The sequence below is a fragment of the Motacilla alba genome, chromosome 2 (assembly GCF_015832195.1).
Source record: "Motacilla alba alba isolate MOTALB_02 chromosome 2, Motacilla_alba_V1.0_pri, whole genome shotgun sequence".
NCBI classification, from domain to species: Eukaryota; Metazoa; Chordata; class Aves; order Passeriformes; family Motacillidae; genus Motacilla; species Motacilla alba.
The window spans coordinates 136,911,825-136,926,580 of NC_052017.1; the positions used below are offsets into that span (position 1 = coordinate 136,911,825).

The 14,756-nt window shown below is 42.7% G+C and overlaps 1 protein-coding gene across 7 annotated transcripts in view; it reads right to left on the minus strand.

The window, feature by feature from the left end:
- TRPS1 (transcriptional repressor GATA binding 1) overlaps positions 1-13,458 on the minus strand; it is a 214,351-nt gene extending 200,893 nt beyond the window's left edge. For 5 of the 7 annotated variants that reach the window (XM_038128270.1, XM_038128269.1, XM_038128273.1 and 2 more), the window contains exon 1: positions 12,586-13,070. In XM_038128270.1, the coding sequence (XP_037984198.1) occupies positions 12,586-12,595 (10 nt within the window). In that variant the 5' untranslated portion in view covers positions 12,596-13,070. Of the gene's footprint in view, positions 1-12,585; positions 13,071-13,312 lie in introns of those variants that run through there. The other 2 variants (XM_038128267.1, XM_038128271.1) reach the window with 2 other exon arrangements.
- Positions 13,459-14,756: the final 1,298 nt, after the last annotated feature.

A 14,756-nucleotide genomic window follows, 5' to 3' on the forward strand; every position in this document is an offset into this window, starting at 1 on the left:
ATGAGAAGATGATAACCAAAAAATTACCCGGCAAGCTCAGCAGAGGCTTCCTATACCTTATTCCCCCTAACAAAGAGGTAAGATGTGACCAGATTCCCTTCCTTTTCCTTACTGCCAGCTCTAGTAAGACAGTTCATACTGTTCCCTAAAACCTGACAGAAGGAATTGAAAATCTCTGAAAATCTCTTCCCCAAGGAGGCGACAAGTTCACTGCAATAAGGGAGCTTTAAGAATGAGGGGACCCCTATACTAACCACATCCTATCCATATCAAGGCAAAAGCAGGCAGCAGCTCTTCCTCAGACCAACTCTCCCAAGGAAGCAAATGAAAGCTCTGCACAAGCAAGGAATGCAAAAGTGTAAACTTTATCAGCTCTTTTAAATAAACTCCAAAATTGAATAACTATCAAACAAATTGAAAAAGACCAGGAAGGTGACAAATTAAAAGAACAAATCAACATATTTCTCTGACCTGCAAATATTTAATTCAAGCACATTCTTCTTCCAAACAAGATGCCTGTGAGTGTTTTGATGGCTGCTCATAATCAAATGTGTCACTCGCAAAATTACAGTGTTCGAGAAGGGCACTGGGCAACCAAAAATGGGTTTTGCTAGAAGTATGTCACAAGCACATCTTTTAGTTACCTCAGAATTGCACACGACTTTGCTTCATTCCTTTGCACTGGCTGCATGCGGGTTGCTTCACAGAAATATAACTGCAGTAATCTGCTTGACAGTAAACAGTAATCAGTAAACACTATTTACTGAGCAGATACGTGTCCCTGCTACTCCTTCAGTTTACCTATCCTCCGTCTCTGTCTTCCACTCTTCCCCTTGCTCTCAGAAATTTTAGAGGGGGAGATAAATAAATACAGGTAGTGAAACAGCGAAATCCCATAGCAGGCAAGGTTTTTCTCTCTGAATGGACAAATTCTTAACTCCATGCAGCTCCAGACATTGAAGGATTAGATCCTAACCAGGGAAAACACAGGAAAATGGTAATAAATATCGCATGGTAATCCACAGGAACTTTGGTCCCAATGTGATTTTTCTACAGTCCTACGAAAAAACAGCATTACAACATCCATAATCTCAGCTCGTATATCAGAGCACTCTCTCCATTCTCTTTGCCCTTTCTTCTTTCATGTAGTGTATTTTCTTAGAAAATGTACTTTTTCTGCAGAAGTGAAGTCAATGCAGTCCCATTCCAGACTGAAAGCAGCTCAGTAACTCTGTGAAAACTACCACAGACCATCACACTGCGTAGATACAGGTGAGGTGTGAAGGGTTTATGGCAGAATTACTCTGGTAGGGACTAATATGAAATTCCTTCTGACAAAAGAAGTCGCAGTTTGCTGGAGAGAAAAAATAAATTATTTGTATTCACAAGCAGTAAGAGCACTTCATGTCATATTGGATTTTACAATATCTTTGTTCTCTTTCTATTCAGGCATATATATTTTTGGCAATAAATCCTGAAGACCCAAGAAGGTAAAACTTGCCTAACCATGAGTCTCATTCACCTGATTAAAATAAATTCTACAGCTGCTGTTTCTTTCTCTTGCAACTATTTTTTAAGCTCCTTTCCACTGACAACTAGCCACTGTCATGCACCACTATAGATACAAAAATCTTTTAAAATGTCAACTTTTCAGATGCTGAATTTTGTCCTATTCAGGTAAAATGTTTTGCAGCGTAAAGTTCAGGAGAGCTGCCCGGTCATCTTTCTTAGTAAAGATTTTCACATGCACAAGTAAAAACTGAGAAATGACTGAAGAAAAAAAAGCCCTAGACAAACGATTTTAAATGTTTCTTAGATAATGCAGTACCACAACAAATCTCCAAGGAAAGTTAAGCTGAGACTGCCATGAACACCAAATAAATCTGCACCACTGGGATATTTAAGGTCCAATAAATCTTACTTTCCAGTGTTTTAAAACTCCAGAAGATAGTTTTGCGGCTCTAGACTCTGTCTGCCTACAAGCTATCAACTGAGACCTGCCATTTGTGAGAAATATTTCCAGAATATACTCATGTTTGTTGAACTACAAAATTATTAAATCTTTTTATTTAAAAAAAAAGAACAAACCACAAACACACATATACATACATAAAAACCAACCAAACAAGTTACTTTCTTCTGTTTGTATGAAAATGCTCAAGAAAGTCGGTCAAAAATGCCCATATTTCCAATTCAAATTATTATTAATTTTTAACTATCTTTTGTTGCAGTTAAAAATATAAAGCCAACAACTAATTGTAAAAAAATAAAATGCAAAGCCATAAAATTCCTCACAAAAGAGCCAAGGGTTAACATCAACCTAAGAAATCACACATTGTGCAATTTATTTGATATTGTTAAAAATACTAACTGCTCAAAAAAAAAAAAACAGTTGTTATAAAAAAACATTTTATGTACTATGCTGCAACTGTCTGCAATTTGGTTATACCAAAAGCACATTTTGTGGATTACGAAAGTCACTTCTTTCTTTGGCCTGACAAAAACACCCTGATGGCATGGCACGCAACCTTGTGAGGGCATTAGAGCCTGCTTCCATAGAAATGTACCTGTCGTACCAGACCTTCAGTCCCTATTTCTACACTGCTGTCCTTCACTGCCGTCTCTACAAGCCCTTCAGAGAGAAGTTGGTAAGATAAAAGCATGCCCATGATGCCAGTGAGAGGCAGCAAGGCTCATAAGCAGGTGCACTTCTTAAACCTACTTTTACTTTTCATTCCCCTTTGGGAAATGAACAGTTTTCCAACCACAATAATCACTTTTAAAGGTGACAGACCAACTGTGGTCCTGCTGAAGGGCAGCTTCATACAGTGAAATACTGCTTTGACCATCCTGAGTGGGGCAACAGAAAAGCAAGTTGGCGCCTTACAAAATATTGTTACTGTGTCCTTAGTCCAGCAAACTGTGGTAAAGTACCAAACTCTAGTAAGTGTAACATGAAGTCCCAAAAGTCACAGTTCCCTCTCAATAAGCCGCAACAGAGTCAGAGGTTGCCCAGTGAGGACTGGATCTTAGTCTAGATGAAGCTACAAGAAGTTTTGTCCCTTCCAAATACAGGGGCAGATCAGAGCCATAATCAGAGGGATTAATCAGTCTTTGGTAGTATCTAAGTTTCTGCCAGGTTGACAAACAAAGCAGGTTTGATTCACTTTTCCAAAAATCATTTGCCAAAAAAATAAAAAATCCTAAACATTAAAAAAAAATCAAGTTATGCTAACCTTTGTTTTTCTGCTAGCAAACCTCGTGTCACAAACAACTGAAAGGCAGTGATGCAAAATGGATTCTTGCCTAGATTTGTAAATTTTTCCAGGAGTTGTAATATCCTGCATTTGATGACATCATGAAACTAGCAAGTAAAAGTTGGTTTTCAATTTGTTCTACTTTTCCCTCATTAGTGTCTGTGTCAGAAACAGAATAAGAACCCTCATTAAGTCACATTAAATTCTTTAAACTCATTAAGGGCTCAGAGAAAGAACAATACAAACACTGGTGTTTTTGTAAAAAAATTATGCAACACAGATGGACTTCCCTGTCCATGTATTTTTAGAATGGATGTATGTGCGCAGAGCAGCCGAAGAGAGCGATCTGCTTGAGGAAGACACAGAGTAGCAGAGGCAGAGCATACCTTACATATGACAGAATGACACCTAGATAGAAATGAATTATGCACGATCACTTCTGACCCGATATTGATGAGGCACGTCATGCTTTGTATCCTGAGTTCCAGCAGAGCTGGAGTCAGTTCCATACTCCACACAACTTTTTAACTAATGATTCTTAGGGACTTTCTACGGGGAAAAGACAACCTTGAGGGCCACAAAGCCGGCAGCAATCAAGTGGCAATCAAACTTTTTGTCCACGGACTACTTTGATTGCAGCTGCTGTAGCCTAACATACTATCTGATTGCAGCTGAAGATACATCTACTAGTCATGCATACAGACTTACACGTAAGATACAGGTGTGTGCAGAGTTTCAACAGTCTTGGAGACTATCTCTGGGTGTGCAAAGGGTGGGTATTTGTTAGAAGATTTATTGTATCTGAATGACTCAGATATATGCTGTTGATAACTTCTGATCTTACCCCCCATAAGACTGGAAATATGAGCTCAATGCCACAAAATTATTTACATTCCTACAGTATGCTCAAACAACTATTACAGGATTAATTTAATCCATTACATTATTTTTTTTTTCCATGATAGACGTAACATGCAAATAGGAGTTTAGTTCTAAAGAAAACTCCAGATCTGAGGAACGTAAAAGGAGACTAATTGGATGGCATAAATTTCAGATGTCTGTAGCAGGCCACAGAAAGAAAACAGTATATACAGTAGATGGGAGACATGAGTTAATGTTTCCTCCTTCCTACCACTGTAACAGCTGAAATGAGAGGTGGGAATTTTACTGAGGTCCCCCAGATTTCAGCCTCCAGAGCTGGGTGCCCGGGCAGCATGGGCAGGCAGCCTCTGTTCAGCAGCTCTCCTCTCCCACTGCTCCAGCAGAGGCAGATACTGTTTACCTGCAAGGCACATGGTAAGGCTAATCTATTTTCACAAGCTTTTCCCTCAGGTATTTGGGGCAAGGTTTAGTTTTTTAATTGTGTGTGTGCATGTGTGTCCATATCTATTCGTGCAGGAGGAAAAGGCACAGCAGTGATCAACGTGTATTGCATTTTTGGTTTGTACTCTGTAACTGCAGCTGGCCAACGTCTGCTGAGTGTATTTAATACACCTAACACTGAGAACTCGAAATAGAAAAGCCAACTATGTTCAAGTTTAGAAAGTGGACTTATCTTTCTTTCATTAACTGAATTCATGAAGCAAAGTTTCACCTGAATAATAAGTTTTTATGTTCCACATCTCACAGCTTCTGCCTGAAGAGTGGTGTGTGAGAAAGTCAAGAAGACTCATGTTGGAAACACTGAAACCCTTCACCCCCAAAGAAAATTACTTTATCCTAACTCATTTAACTTTCATTAAACCACATCTGAATATAGGAATTTTAGGCAATACTTAACTTCAGTATCTACTTTAAACGTTTTTAGGTAAGTTGAGATTTTGGTTTTTAAAACAGTCCCTGTAATGTCACTGGGATATCCAAAACCAGTCTGCAAGGTATTTGGCTAGGCAGACCATGCCTTTTTTCCCCTCTTTTTAATGAACTACTAGCAAATATTCCCTTGTGCCTTTTTTTTTTTTTTTGTGAACCACCAACCTGTATGTTTAATTTTTTAAGTTTCAGTATGTACTTCAGACTGCAGGCTTTGCAAAGTAGGTCAGGAATACCCCAAAGGATACACATTTGAAGGCTACAGATAGCAGAACACACCATTTACGGCTTTGTATATACACGTACATACACATTCTATATAATATAGGTAGATAGATTCAATGATTTAAACACAATACATCTATACCATGTGTTTCAAGAACATTCAGATATTTACACTGTTAGATCACTACTCATTTTAGACCCACTAGTGCCAGCTGCCAAAAAAAGGCATACAAATCAAAATATGTTACCTTTGTTCAAACAATACTGCTGTTCATTATATAATAGAAACTGTCATGCTTAATCTTCCAGGAACCAAGAACTGGTACATTCTTGGATCAGAGGTGGCTTGAAATGGTTTGAGGCAAAACTGAAGCGCACTGTTTAAGTAAATCTTGCTGAGAAACATTAAGTGCATTGATGATTTTTAGCATCATCTTTTAGGGGTGTTTTTTCCCAGATCTATTAGCAAACTAAAAATGCTGGAATATTTTCAAAATACAGAGAGATGAACACATCAGCTATTTTTCTGTAACATTTTTAAAGTTATCAGTTTTACAGTATCAAATTATACATTCCCTTTTGCATTGTCAGCCTTGCTAAGTGTAATGGGGGATCTGAAAAAGATGCTTGAGAATAGACACCACGAAGAAGTAAAATGTGCCTATAAAAATTACACGTTGACTTTGAAAATACCCCAAAACCTAATTTTTCCTTGAGCGCTCTCAGTATTGTCCAAGTATCCCAATGCCTCCTGTGGGTACTAAGCTACAGGCCGTGATTTTCATTTTCCATTAGAGATGAAAAAATTGCTACAAGCAGCATTCAAAAATATGTCTATGGCATGATACAGAGAAATACAGAAAAAATTTGTAAAAATGCTTCATAGTTGAACCCTTTTAAAATCATATTTCAACCTGGGAAATTGATAAATTAAAAATACGTACACTTCACTTATTGAGGAAAATCTCTTTTACAGCATTACTACTCCAGGACTTCTTCAGATTTTTAAGTATTTTACAATTTCATCTTAAACAACATGGATTATACAGTATTCATCAGGCAGACACAATCTTACTTACAGACAGACACAGACACACACAACTCTGCAGAGGCCAATCCTGAGCTTTTACTGAATCCAAAAGTTCCCCTGACGACAGTGAGTATTTTTCAAGAATGAGAACTGCAGGATCAGGCCCCAAAAGTGCTTATGAAGATGAGATCTAACTTCAACAGATTGAATGTTAGATTAAATATAAAGATTGAGGCAAGACAAGTCTGGGGTTTAAACCCTAGGGAGGATTGACATTTAAAGTGTTGCCACTGAATTATAGCTCTCCACATTGGGTGGGGTAACCTCCTACTGGGTGGAGTGTCTCCCCTAAAGGAAGGGAAAACTGGCACAAGCCAACTCAGTCTTTGAACGATTTTCCTACTTGCCAACTTATGAAGTCGTCCTGACGTCAACTTCGTCAAGGAAGTCTATTGCCCAACTCCATCTTTTACTGTGAAAGTTTGCTTGTGCTCAAAACCCCAGCAGATGTAAAAAAAGAAATTAAGGAAAAGAGACAGGAAACCCTGAACAAAATAAAGAAATAAGGAAAAAATGTGTTTACTGGATTTTACAGTCATTTTTAAAAATCCTTTCATTCGGTTTTCTTGTTTATAATATCAAGTTAATACAAATAGATACAGATCACTCGAAACTATTACTAAACATACTTTAAAATCTCCTTTAGCTTTAAGACACGGGGTGGAGAACGCACAGAAAGTGGACACTCTGAAAGATAAGATCTCTTAGGTGTTCAGCGTCACTAACAGGTGTAAAACACACTCATACTAGGAAAATAATATTCATTGAACAGCCATCAAAGGTGTGTTTAACATATTATTTCTCTCTGAATCAAAATAAATTGTTTCTCTGAAAGAAGGAGTCAGGTGCTGGACAAGGCAGAAGGAATGCTGGGGGGAATAAAATTAAAACAAAACAAAACAAAACAAAACAAAAAGGATAAAGCATCTCAAAGTATCCATGGGGGAGCGAAAAAGTAAAAATCAGAAAACAGTTTAAGTTACCATAACCTGAAATGCACCAGCCATCACAAAGAGCAATTGGAGAAATCCAGCAGAGCTCAGCAGGAAAGATTTTTAATAACAGATTGAAAAACAAGAATAAAAATAACTGCATCAACAGGGCCTTTCTTCCTCAGGCCACAAGCCCGTTTTTACTTGATATTTTAAAAAAATGCAGTTTGGCCACTAAAACCAATCCAGAACATTATTAAAAGTTAAAAGCTACCAATTACTTCTGTCTGTTCTTTTAAAGCAAAGTTTGGCATTACGTCAGTTGGTTTAAAGAAAACAAAAAAGAGAGAGAGAAAGAAGGAGAGAAAGTTTCCTGCTTGTATAAATTAAACCACCAGGGAAGGTGTCTAGCCACTTGTAAAGCATTTATTACAGGTTTTTAAAGGGCTAGCAACATTTTAAAAATTAAATATTTTAAAATAAATTTAAAGGAAAAGAGAAAAGATAATCTGAGCCTGGAAAGAAAGCAGACTTATGAGAAATCAGACATGCATCAACTGAAGCTAAGAAAGTAAAAATTACTATTAGGACAAAACTTTGCAATTCAAAATAATTCTATTTTCAAGGCAGAAAGTCTTACTGTAGCTGCTGTACTCACACACATCCCTCACGAGACGGAAAAGTTCCACCGAACTTTATGGGATGGAACCAAGTGGGTTCTGCAGAAGCGTCCTACGGAAGCGCCACCCGTGGCAGCGACGCAATTTTATGAAGCATTTTCTTTCGATAGCTTTTCTAAGTCCACATACAGAGATCCCCAGCAGGAATAAGATTCCTTAGTTAATGCAGCAGGACCATATTAAAAATCACTGATAGAACGACTGGCAAGTTCTGTTAAATTTTAGATGTATTTTTCACTGGTGGTGTTATTATAAAATTTTAAAGAACCACTTTAAAGGTACTAGAAAATAAGAATCTGATAGCACAGAACATGAATAAAACATAATGGCTATAAGTTTCTTACACACAGCTGTGCCAGTTCACCTAAATCATAGTCTTCTAAACCCCGTGATGCCAAATCAGAGGCTCCTCTGACTCCAGACGACACGTCAAGTGGAATGGTGCTCAGTTGTGCAACGCTTTTGGTGTGTGACAAAATGTCCACTGGGGATTTAAATCGAGACTAGGGGAGCTATCCTCCCATTGCTCCGTGTTTCATTTGAGCTTTGGTCTGCATGACAAGAAGTCAGAGTAATATGCCAGCACTTTCCTCCCCTCCCTGTGCTCCTCTGCCCCAGCAGCGTTTCTTGCGTTCTGGGCACATGTACAACTGGCGAAGGAGCTGCATTCTGGAAGGCCCTTTATTGATTAGGTGCAAAATAACATCAAGGAGTGAATAATAAGCATAATCTGAAAAATGTAGTTGCATGTCTTGCCCTTGTAAACATTTACTATTTAATGGTGTAATTGTACTTTAATCCTTCACATCATCCAATATAATTCTTTGTACTTTTCTTTTAATTAGCAACACACAGTCCAAAAAAAGCAAAGCCCAGAAAGCTTGTACGTACCATAAAAACTGAGGCACAAATAGTTTTAAAATTATCAAATATTCTCTCTTTGGATACAGGCTTATCTTTTAAAGTCAAAAGGGAACTTCATTGGCACAGGGCAAGAAAAAGAATTCCATAATTCATGACACTACCAAGAAAAAAAGTTCTTCTCCAGAAGGACTGGAAAGGGCACCTTTATTTATCTTCTGGACAGACAAAAATAATAGAATCTAGACCAGATATGCTGTAATTAATGTATCCAAAGGTCAACAGGCAATGGTATTTATACAATAAATGGGTGCAACCTACGCTGGTTATAGTATTAATCACCAGTATTTGAAAATAGCATTGTTTTCTTACTAGGTAAGAACTTGAGAAAGTTTCAGAAACAAAAAAGAAACACTTTTCTTTTTTTTTTCTCATACCTGCCTGCTATTCTTTTTAACCAATTGTTCTTTAACTCACAAGGTATAATATTTGGGACAAATATATCCAAGTTTACAGTTGCCCAGGACGGCCACAAACAGACCCAGACTACCTCACTAGTTGTGTTGAGGAAACTAAATTAAGTAAGGGCAAACACCAACTGGAAAGTTGTCAGTTTACTGAATGAATGGCTTCATTTTACACACCAGTTAAAATACCTTAATCAGAATATATTTCTGTTCAAGCCCAATACTTTCACTACGAGGTGGCAGTTTGTTCTGCTTGAAACTGCATTAAAAATGTAATTCATTTCCACTATACTTTCACCTAACAAAAAAAGTTGTCAGATTCCCAGCCTATCATGTTCAAAAATATTTAACCATAAACCTTCTCGCAATGTTATATTTGGTGTTACCCACAAACCTTTATTAAAGCGATACTGCCAGTGTGGCTTCAGTTAAGATCTGAGAATGTTTCTATTAAAATTATTACATTAAAATACTGTCAAGAGTTTGTAAGAAACATAAATATTCATACACATACAGCCCCCCCAGCCTTAGAAGAAAAGTTCCACATAAAAAGAAAAATTTAAATACGTACCAAAAGTTGCCTGGTTGTAATTACATTTTGGGTTTTTTCCTAAATGTCTCTGCTAATTTTTTAACTCTTTCACACTGTAATGTAAAATAGTTTTATTTCAAAGCAACTGGCTGATAAAGTGCTAAAAGAGGTAATTCGCATGAACAGAAAGTAATTAGTCATTGTTTGCACAATGCTTTGAAAATACAAAACCCAATGTGTCAACTAGCATTAAAATATAATATGATTGGAATACACAGATTTGACAAGAAACAATTGCATGTCACAGACACTCCAGTCCACAGACAAGAATTAGTACTTTGCTGTTATAAAGGCAGTATCATGATATGTGGATAAGAGCGTTCTTTACACTCAGCCAGAGCACGCATGATAATAGTGTGCACCATGAATGTTTACTACAAATGCTAGAGAAGACATTATAGAAAATAATCCTGCTAGGGGACTCATCAAGTGTTGCTGAATTTACTCTCGCTGATAAAAATGTAAGTCAACCCATAAAGCTACCATATAAATTATACGAAAAATGCATTAAAAACATGAAAGGATAACCTGGCTGCATCGCGTTTGATGCCCAAAGAAGTCTCAGATCTGTGAAGCTGTCATTTACATTCTTTTCCTTTATTAACAGTGCCATGAAATAAAAAAAAAAAAAAAAAAAGCCATACTCTCACAGGCAAAGACTGCTCAGTGTTATTTGGAGTCTGTTTTAGAGGATCACAGGCAATACATGTAAACTTAAAAGCTGATGCAACTTTGCCCTTTACTTACTTTGTTGTGACTACGTATATGCAAAGTTTAAAACAGAGAAAGTTATTATACGCAACCAAAAAAAAAAAAAAGCGATAATCAGACAGAACAGGGTGGATTAGGAACTGACTGTTTTCTCATGTCTAATCTCCCTTGATTTTAAAAAGGTGAAGCAGACTTCTGTTGTCACAGTCTGAGGATAAACTTGTATACAGGCACTGATGCACTACTGAACTCCAGAATCACTGATTCTTTGTGGCAAACCTCAGGCAGGTATACATTATTCAAGAGGAAAAAAGAAAAATACTTGTTTTTCCCCTTTATAGAGAAAGGTTCCACTTGTTTGGTTTGACCATATTATTAACAGACTTTCATTCAGTGGTTAAAATAGAAAGAAAAAATCTTTCAAAGTGTTGATATCATTTCCAGACAGTCTTGTCAGCATCACAATTTACAGGAAATAGTTGATGTTCTCACACAAACCGTGTGTTTACTCATAGACCCAGAGTACTTTGAAAAAAAAAAAAAAAAAAACACTTCACTCTTTGGAGGTTTTTTTTTAAATGTCACTCTGGTGGAATATCTGAGAGAGCTGTCTAACCTAACACACAGATTGTGAACATGAGGCAAACACAGACTGCAGTTCAGAAGACTACTGTAACTTTTATTCTCATTTTGTCCACGTCAGGAACTGGCTCTTACCACTACTTTCCTTTGCTGCCCCTTGCATTTTTAACTCTGGCAGTCTTCTCTCAATGTTCAACTTTTACTAAAACCAACAGGAAAGTAACATGATGCCACCAACATCCACAGCCGTAGTTGAAGACAGGCCGAATGACAAAAAAGTTTGATGGTTCCTTGAGAGACTTTACTGAACTCAATTAAATATAACCTGAGACACATTAAATTATTGTCTCTTTCCATCAACATTCAAAATGGGCTGCGTAGCGTAAGAGCAGTGAAGGCAGCATAGTCTGCAGAGCAGCTTACATTTTCTTTACAAGACAATCTTTCCCCCTCGGAAGGGACTTGTCGCCTTGGTTCCCCAAGGGTGCTGGGGTGACCCGGCTCCTGCTCTGCCAGGCAAGGTGCTCGCACTGGCGGAGAAGAAGTGATGGAGGGGAGACGTCTCTCCAGCTTATCACTTAGTTAGCTTAGCTCAGTCAGGGCACTGGAGAAGTTTGCCATTTGCAGACAGAAAACACAACCGGTCGTGGAAAAAAAAAAAAAAAAAGATAAAGGAGACTAGCGGGCCCCACTAGAACCCGCGTAGGAGTGCCGGGGTGTCTGAGCGCCGTGATTTGCAGCAGGGAGGCAGATAAACAAAGCCCCCGAAATGTCAAGCCCCCTCGGGGAGCCTCTCGTGTCCCCGGGCAGCGCGCAGCGGCCGCAGTCCCCGGGCCAGACCCTGCGCTGCCCCGGACCCACGATCGCCCGCCCCGGCCACGGCCGCGGAGCGCCCACGGCAGCGCAGCCCCTCCAGCCCCGGCCTCGCCTCCATTCATTCCTCCCTTCGGAAAGCCACACGCGGGTGGCTGCAGCGGGGGCAGCCCCCGCCGCAGCCCCCGGGCCGGGGGGCGGGGAGGTGAGACGCTCCACGAAGTTGTGGCAGGCAGGGAGAGCCGGGCGCGGGGACGCAGCGCTGGCAGAAGGGCTTCGCCTTTAAAAGGGAAAAGTTTTACGTCTCTCTGTCTCTGATTAAAAAAAAAAAAAAAAAAAAAACTAAGCAAAAAAAAAAAATCACCACCACCACTATGTCGCCTGCTACCTCGGTGCGACCGGGAGGGATCCCAAGCCCCTCTCCCGGAGCAGCACCGCTCCGCACTCGGCCTCTCCCGATGTGTCCCAGGGAAAGGAGAGGAAAAATAGGAAGGGGAAAAAAATTTAAAGGGAGAAAAACAAAAGGGAAAAAAAAAAAAGAAAAAAGTTTTTCCCAAACTTACTACTCTTCATGATGGTGTCTCTGTGCCCCGTTTGTCATGATCCCCATTAAAACTTCCAGCAGCGGCAGGAGCAGCAGGACTGTGCGACTGCAGCCCATCGGATGCGAACCCTCTGTGCTCGTCTTCTACTTCCACCCCCCGCGTCTCCCTTCCCCTCCCCCCGAGCGCCCCGGTGCCGGGGAACCGGCGGCCGCGGAGATAAGGCGCGGAGCGGCGCGGAGGGGAGGGCAGAGCAGAGCCGCACCAGCCCGCGGCCGCCGCCGCTCCCCTCCCCGCCTCCGCGCCGGGGGGCTGCTCCCCCTGCCCGCCGCCGCCGCTGAACTTGACCCTCCCGACTCCAGCGGGGCTACCGCCGTTTTGAAGTCGCCAATTTCCAGCCATCACACATGGCTTTGACCCTCCGGCGGGGGGAATGGGGGGCGCGGGGGGGATGCACCGAGAGAAGCCTGTGAAATCCGAGCAGCCCCCGTTGCCTGGGATTATGCCCACCCACCCGCCGCTTTTGTTGTTGTTGTTGTTGTTGTTGTTTTTATTTTGGGGGGGGGTATTTTTGGGGGAGGGGGTGCACCCCCGCTGCCCCCCCGGGCACACGCCACGCTGCCGCGGGCGCCGCGCCCCCGCCCCGCGCGCGCCCCCCCCCGCGCCCGCCGCCGCCGCGCCGCCCCCGCCCGGCCCGCCGGCCGCGGCGCCCTCCCCGCCGCCCCCGCCCGCGCCCCCCCGCGCTTACCTGTTGATTAACCGGCAGCAACAGCCCCGGCAGCCTGGAAGATGGTGGAGCCGCGGCGCGAGCCATGAACCGTCTCCTGCTGCCGGCGGAGTTGGACGCGGATTATGTGGCGGTGGCCGAGGAGTGGGGGGGGCGGGGGGCCGCGGCGCCGCTGCCTCCCCCCTCGGCCCCGCTCGGCGGGGAGGGGGCGACGGGCCCGCCGGCGGGCGGTGCGGTGCGGCGCGGGGGCGGGGGCGCGGCGGGCCGGGGGGCGAGGGCCGGGGCACGGCGCGGCGGCCCCGCCGGCAGCGAGGCGGCGGCCTGGGAGCGCGGGGCGGCCGGCGCGTTATCGGGACTGTTATCGCTTGTCAGGACCTCCGTCTCCCCGCATTACGTCAGTTTCAAGACACCAACACTATTAATATCAAAGGAGCCTTCGCGGAGGAAAGCGCCACCCCAGACGGAGCGCCCTTAAAGAGACAGTGCAGGCGGCCCCGCCGCGCGGCCCGCGCCGCCCCCCGCCGCCGCCTCCGCCCGCCGCCGGGCCACGGCCACGGGCAGCGCGGGCCGGGCCCGCCGAGCCGGGCGAGCGGAGGGGGCGCGTCGCCCCGCGGCCGCGGGGACTTGCGCTGAGTCGGAGCAGGGATAGCCGCAGGCCACAGGCGCGCCCCCAGCGCGGCCCGCGGGAGGCGGCTGTGCCCGCGGCTGTCACTGGGACCCGCGGCTGCCCTGCGGAATTGGAAACGGTGGCGGTGGGGATAAAAGGCGCGACCCACGCGCGCCGGTAGCTGCCGCCCTCGGGAGACACCAGCCCTGCTCGGGGCTCCCGCAGATTCAGTGTCACCTCTCTGCCCCGTGCCCCCCGTTTGTGTGCGGGTGCTGAGGCGGGTGGGCAGACAGTTCCCAGGCTGAGCGATGAACAGTCCCGTTACCGCCCGCGCTTTGATACCGGTCGCAGGTCAGCCTCGAGCTGATCCGAGAAAAACCTCACAACTTCTCCTCCTTGTGCAGAACTTTTTCAATTCGAAATACTCCTATATCCCCCATACTATGAACTGCTAGAAGTCTGCATGTCAATGTAAAAACAATCTCCAAGGAGAACCAGTACATAAAAGGTTCTTATTAAAGGGTTTTAAAACCCCAAATATAGTAGGCGTTAAAAACTATGTAAACATTTGTTGGGCATTTGGACACAATTTTTCTGCAGTTAGGTGACTTTATATGGCATGCTTTTCCTCCCATGCAAGTTGTTTTAAGCTGATTTCACATTCAAATAGATGCATTCTGCTTGCTTGCAACTACTAATATTATTCAAAGAAGAAGCTGGAAAATAGCTAAATTATAACAGTTGGAGAGTTGAAGCTGCTTTCCCCCAAATATTTGAAATTACTGAACTTTTTCCTTACAATTTTACTCTCAAATACCAGTGAAGTGTAAAGCATAAAACCTTCAGAGTTACATGGTG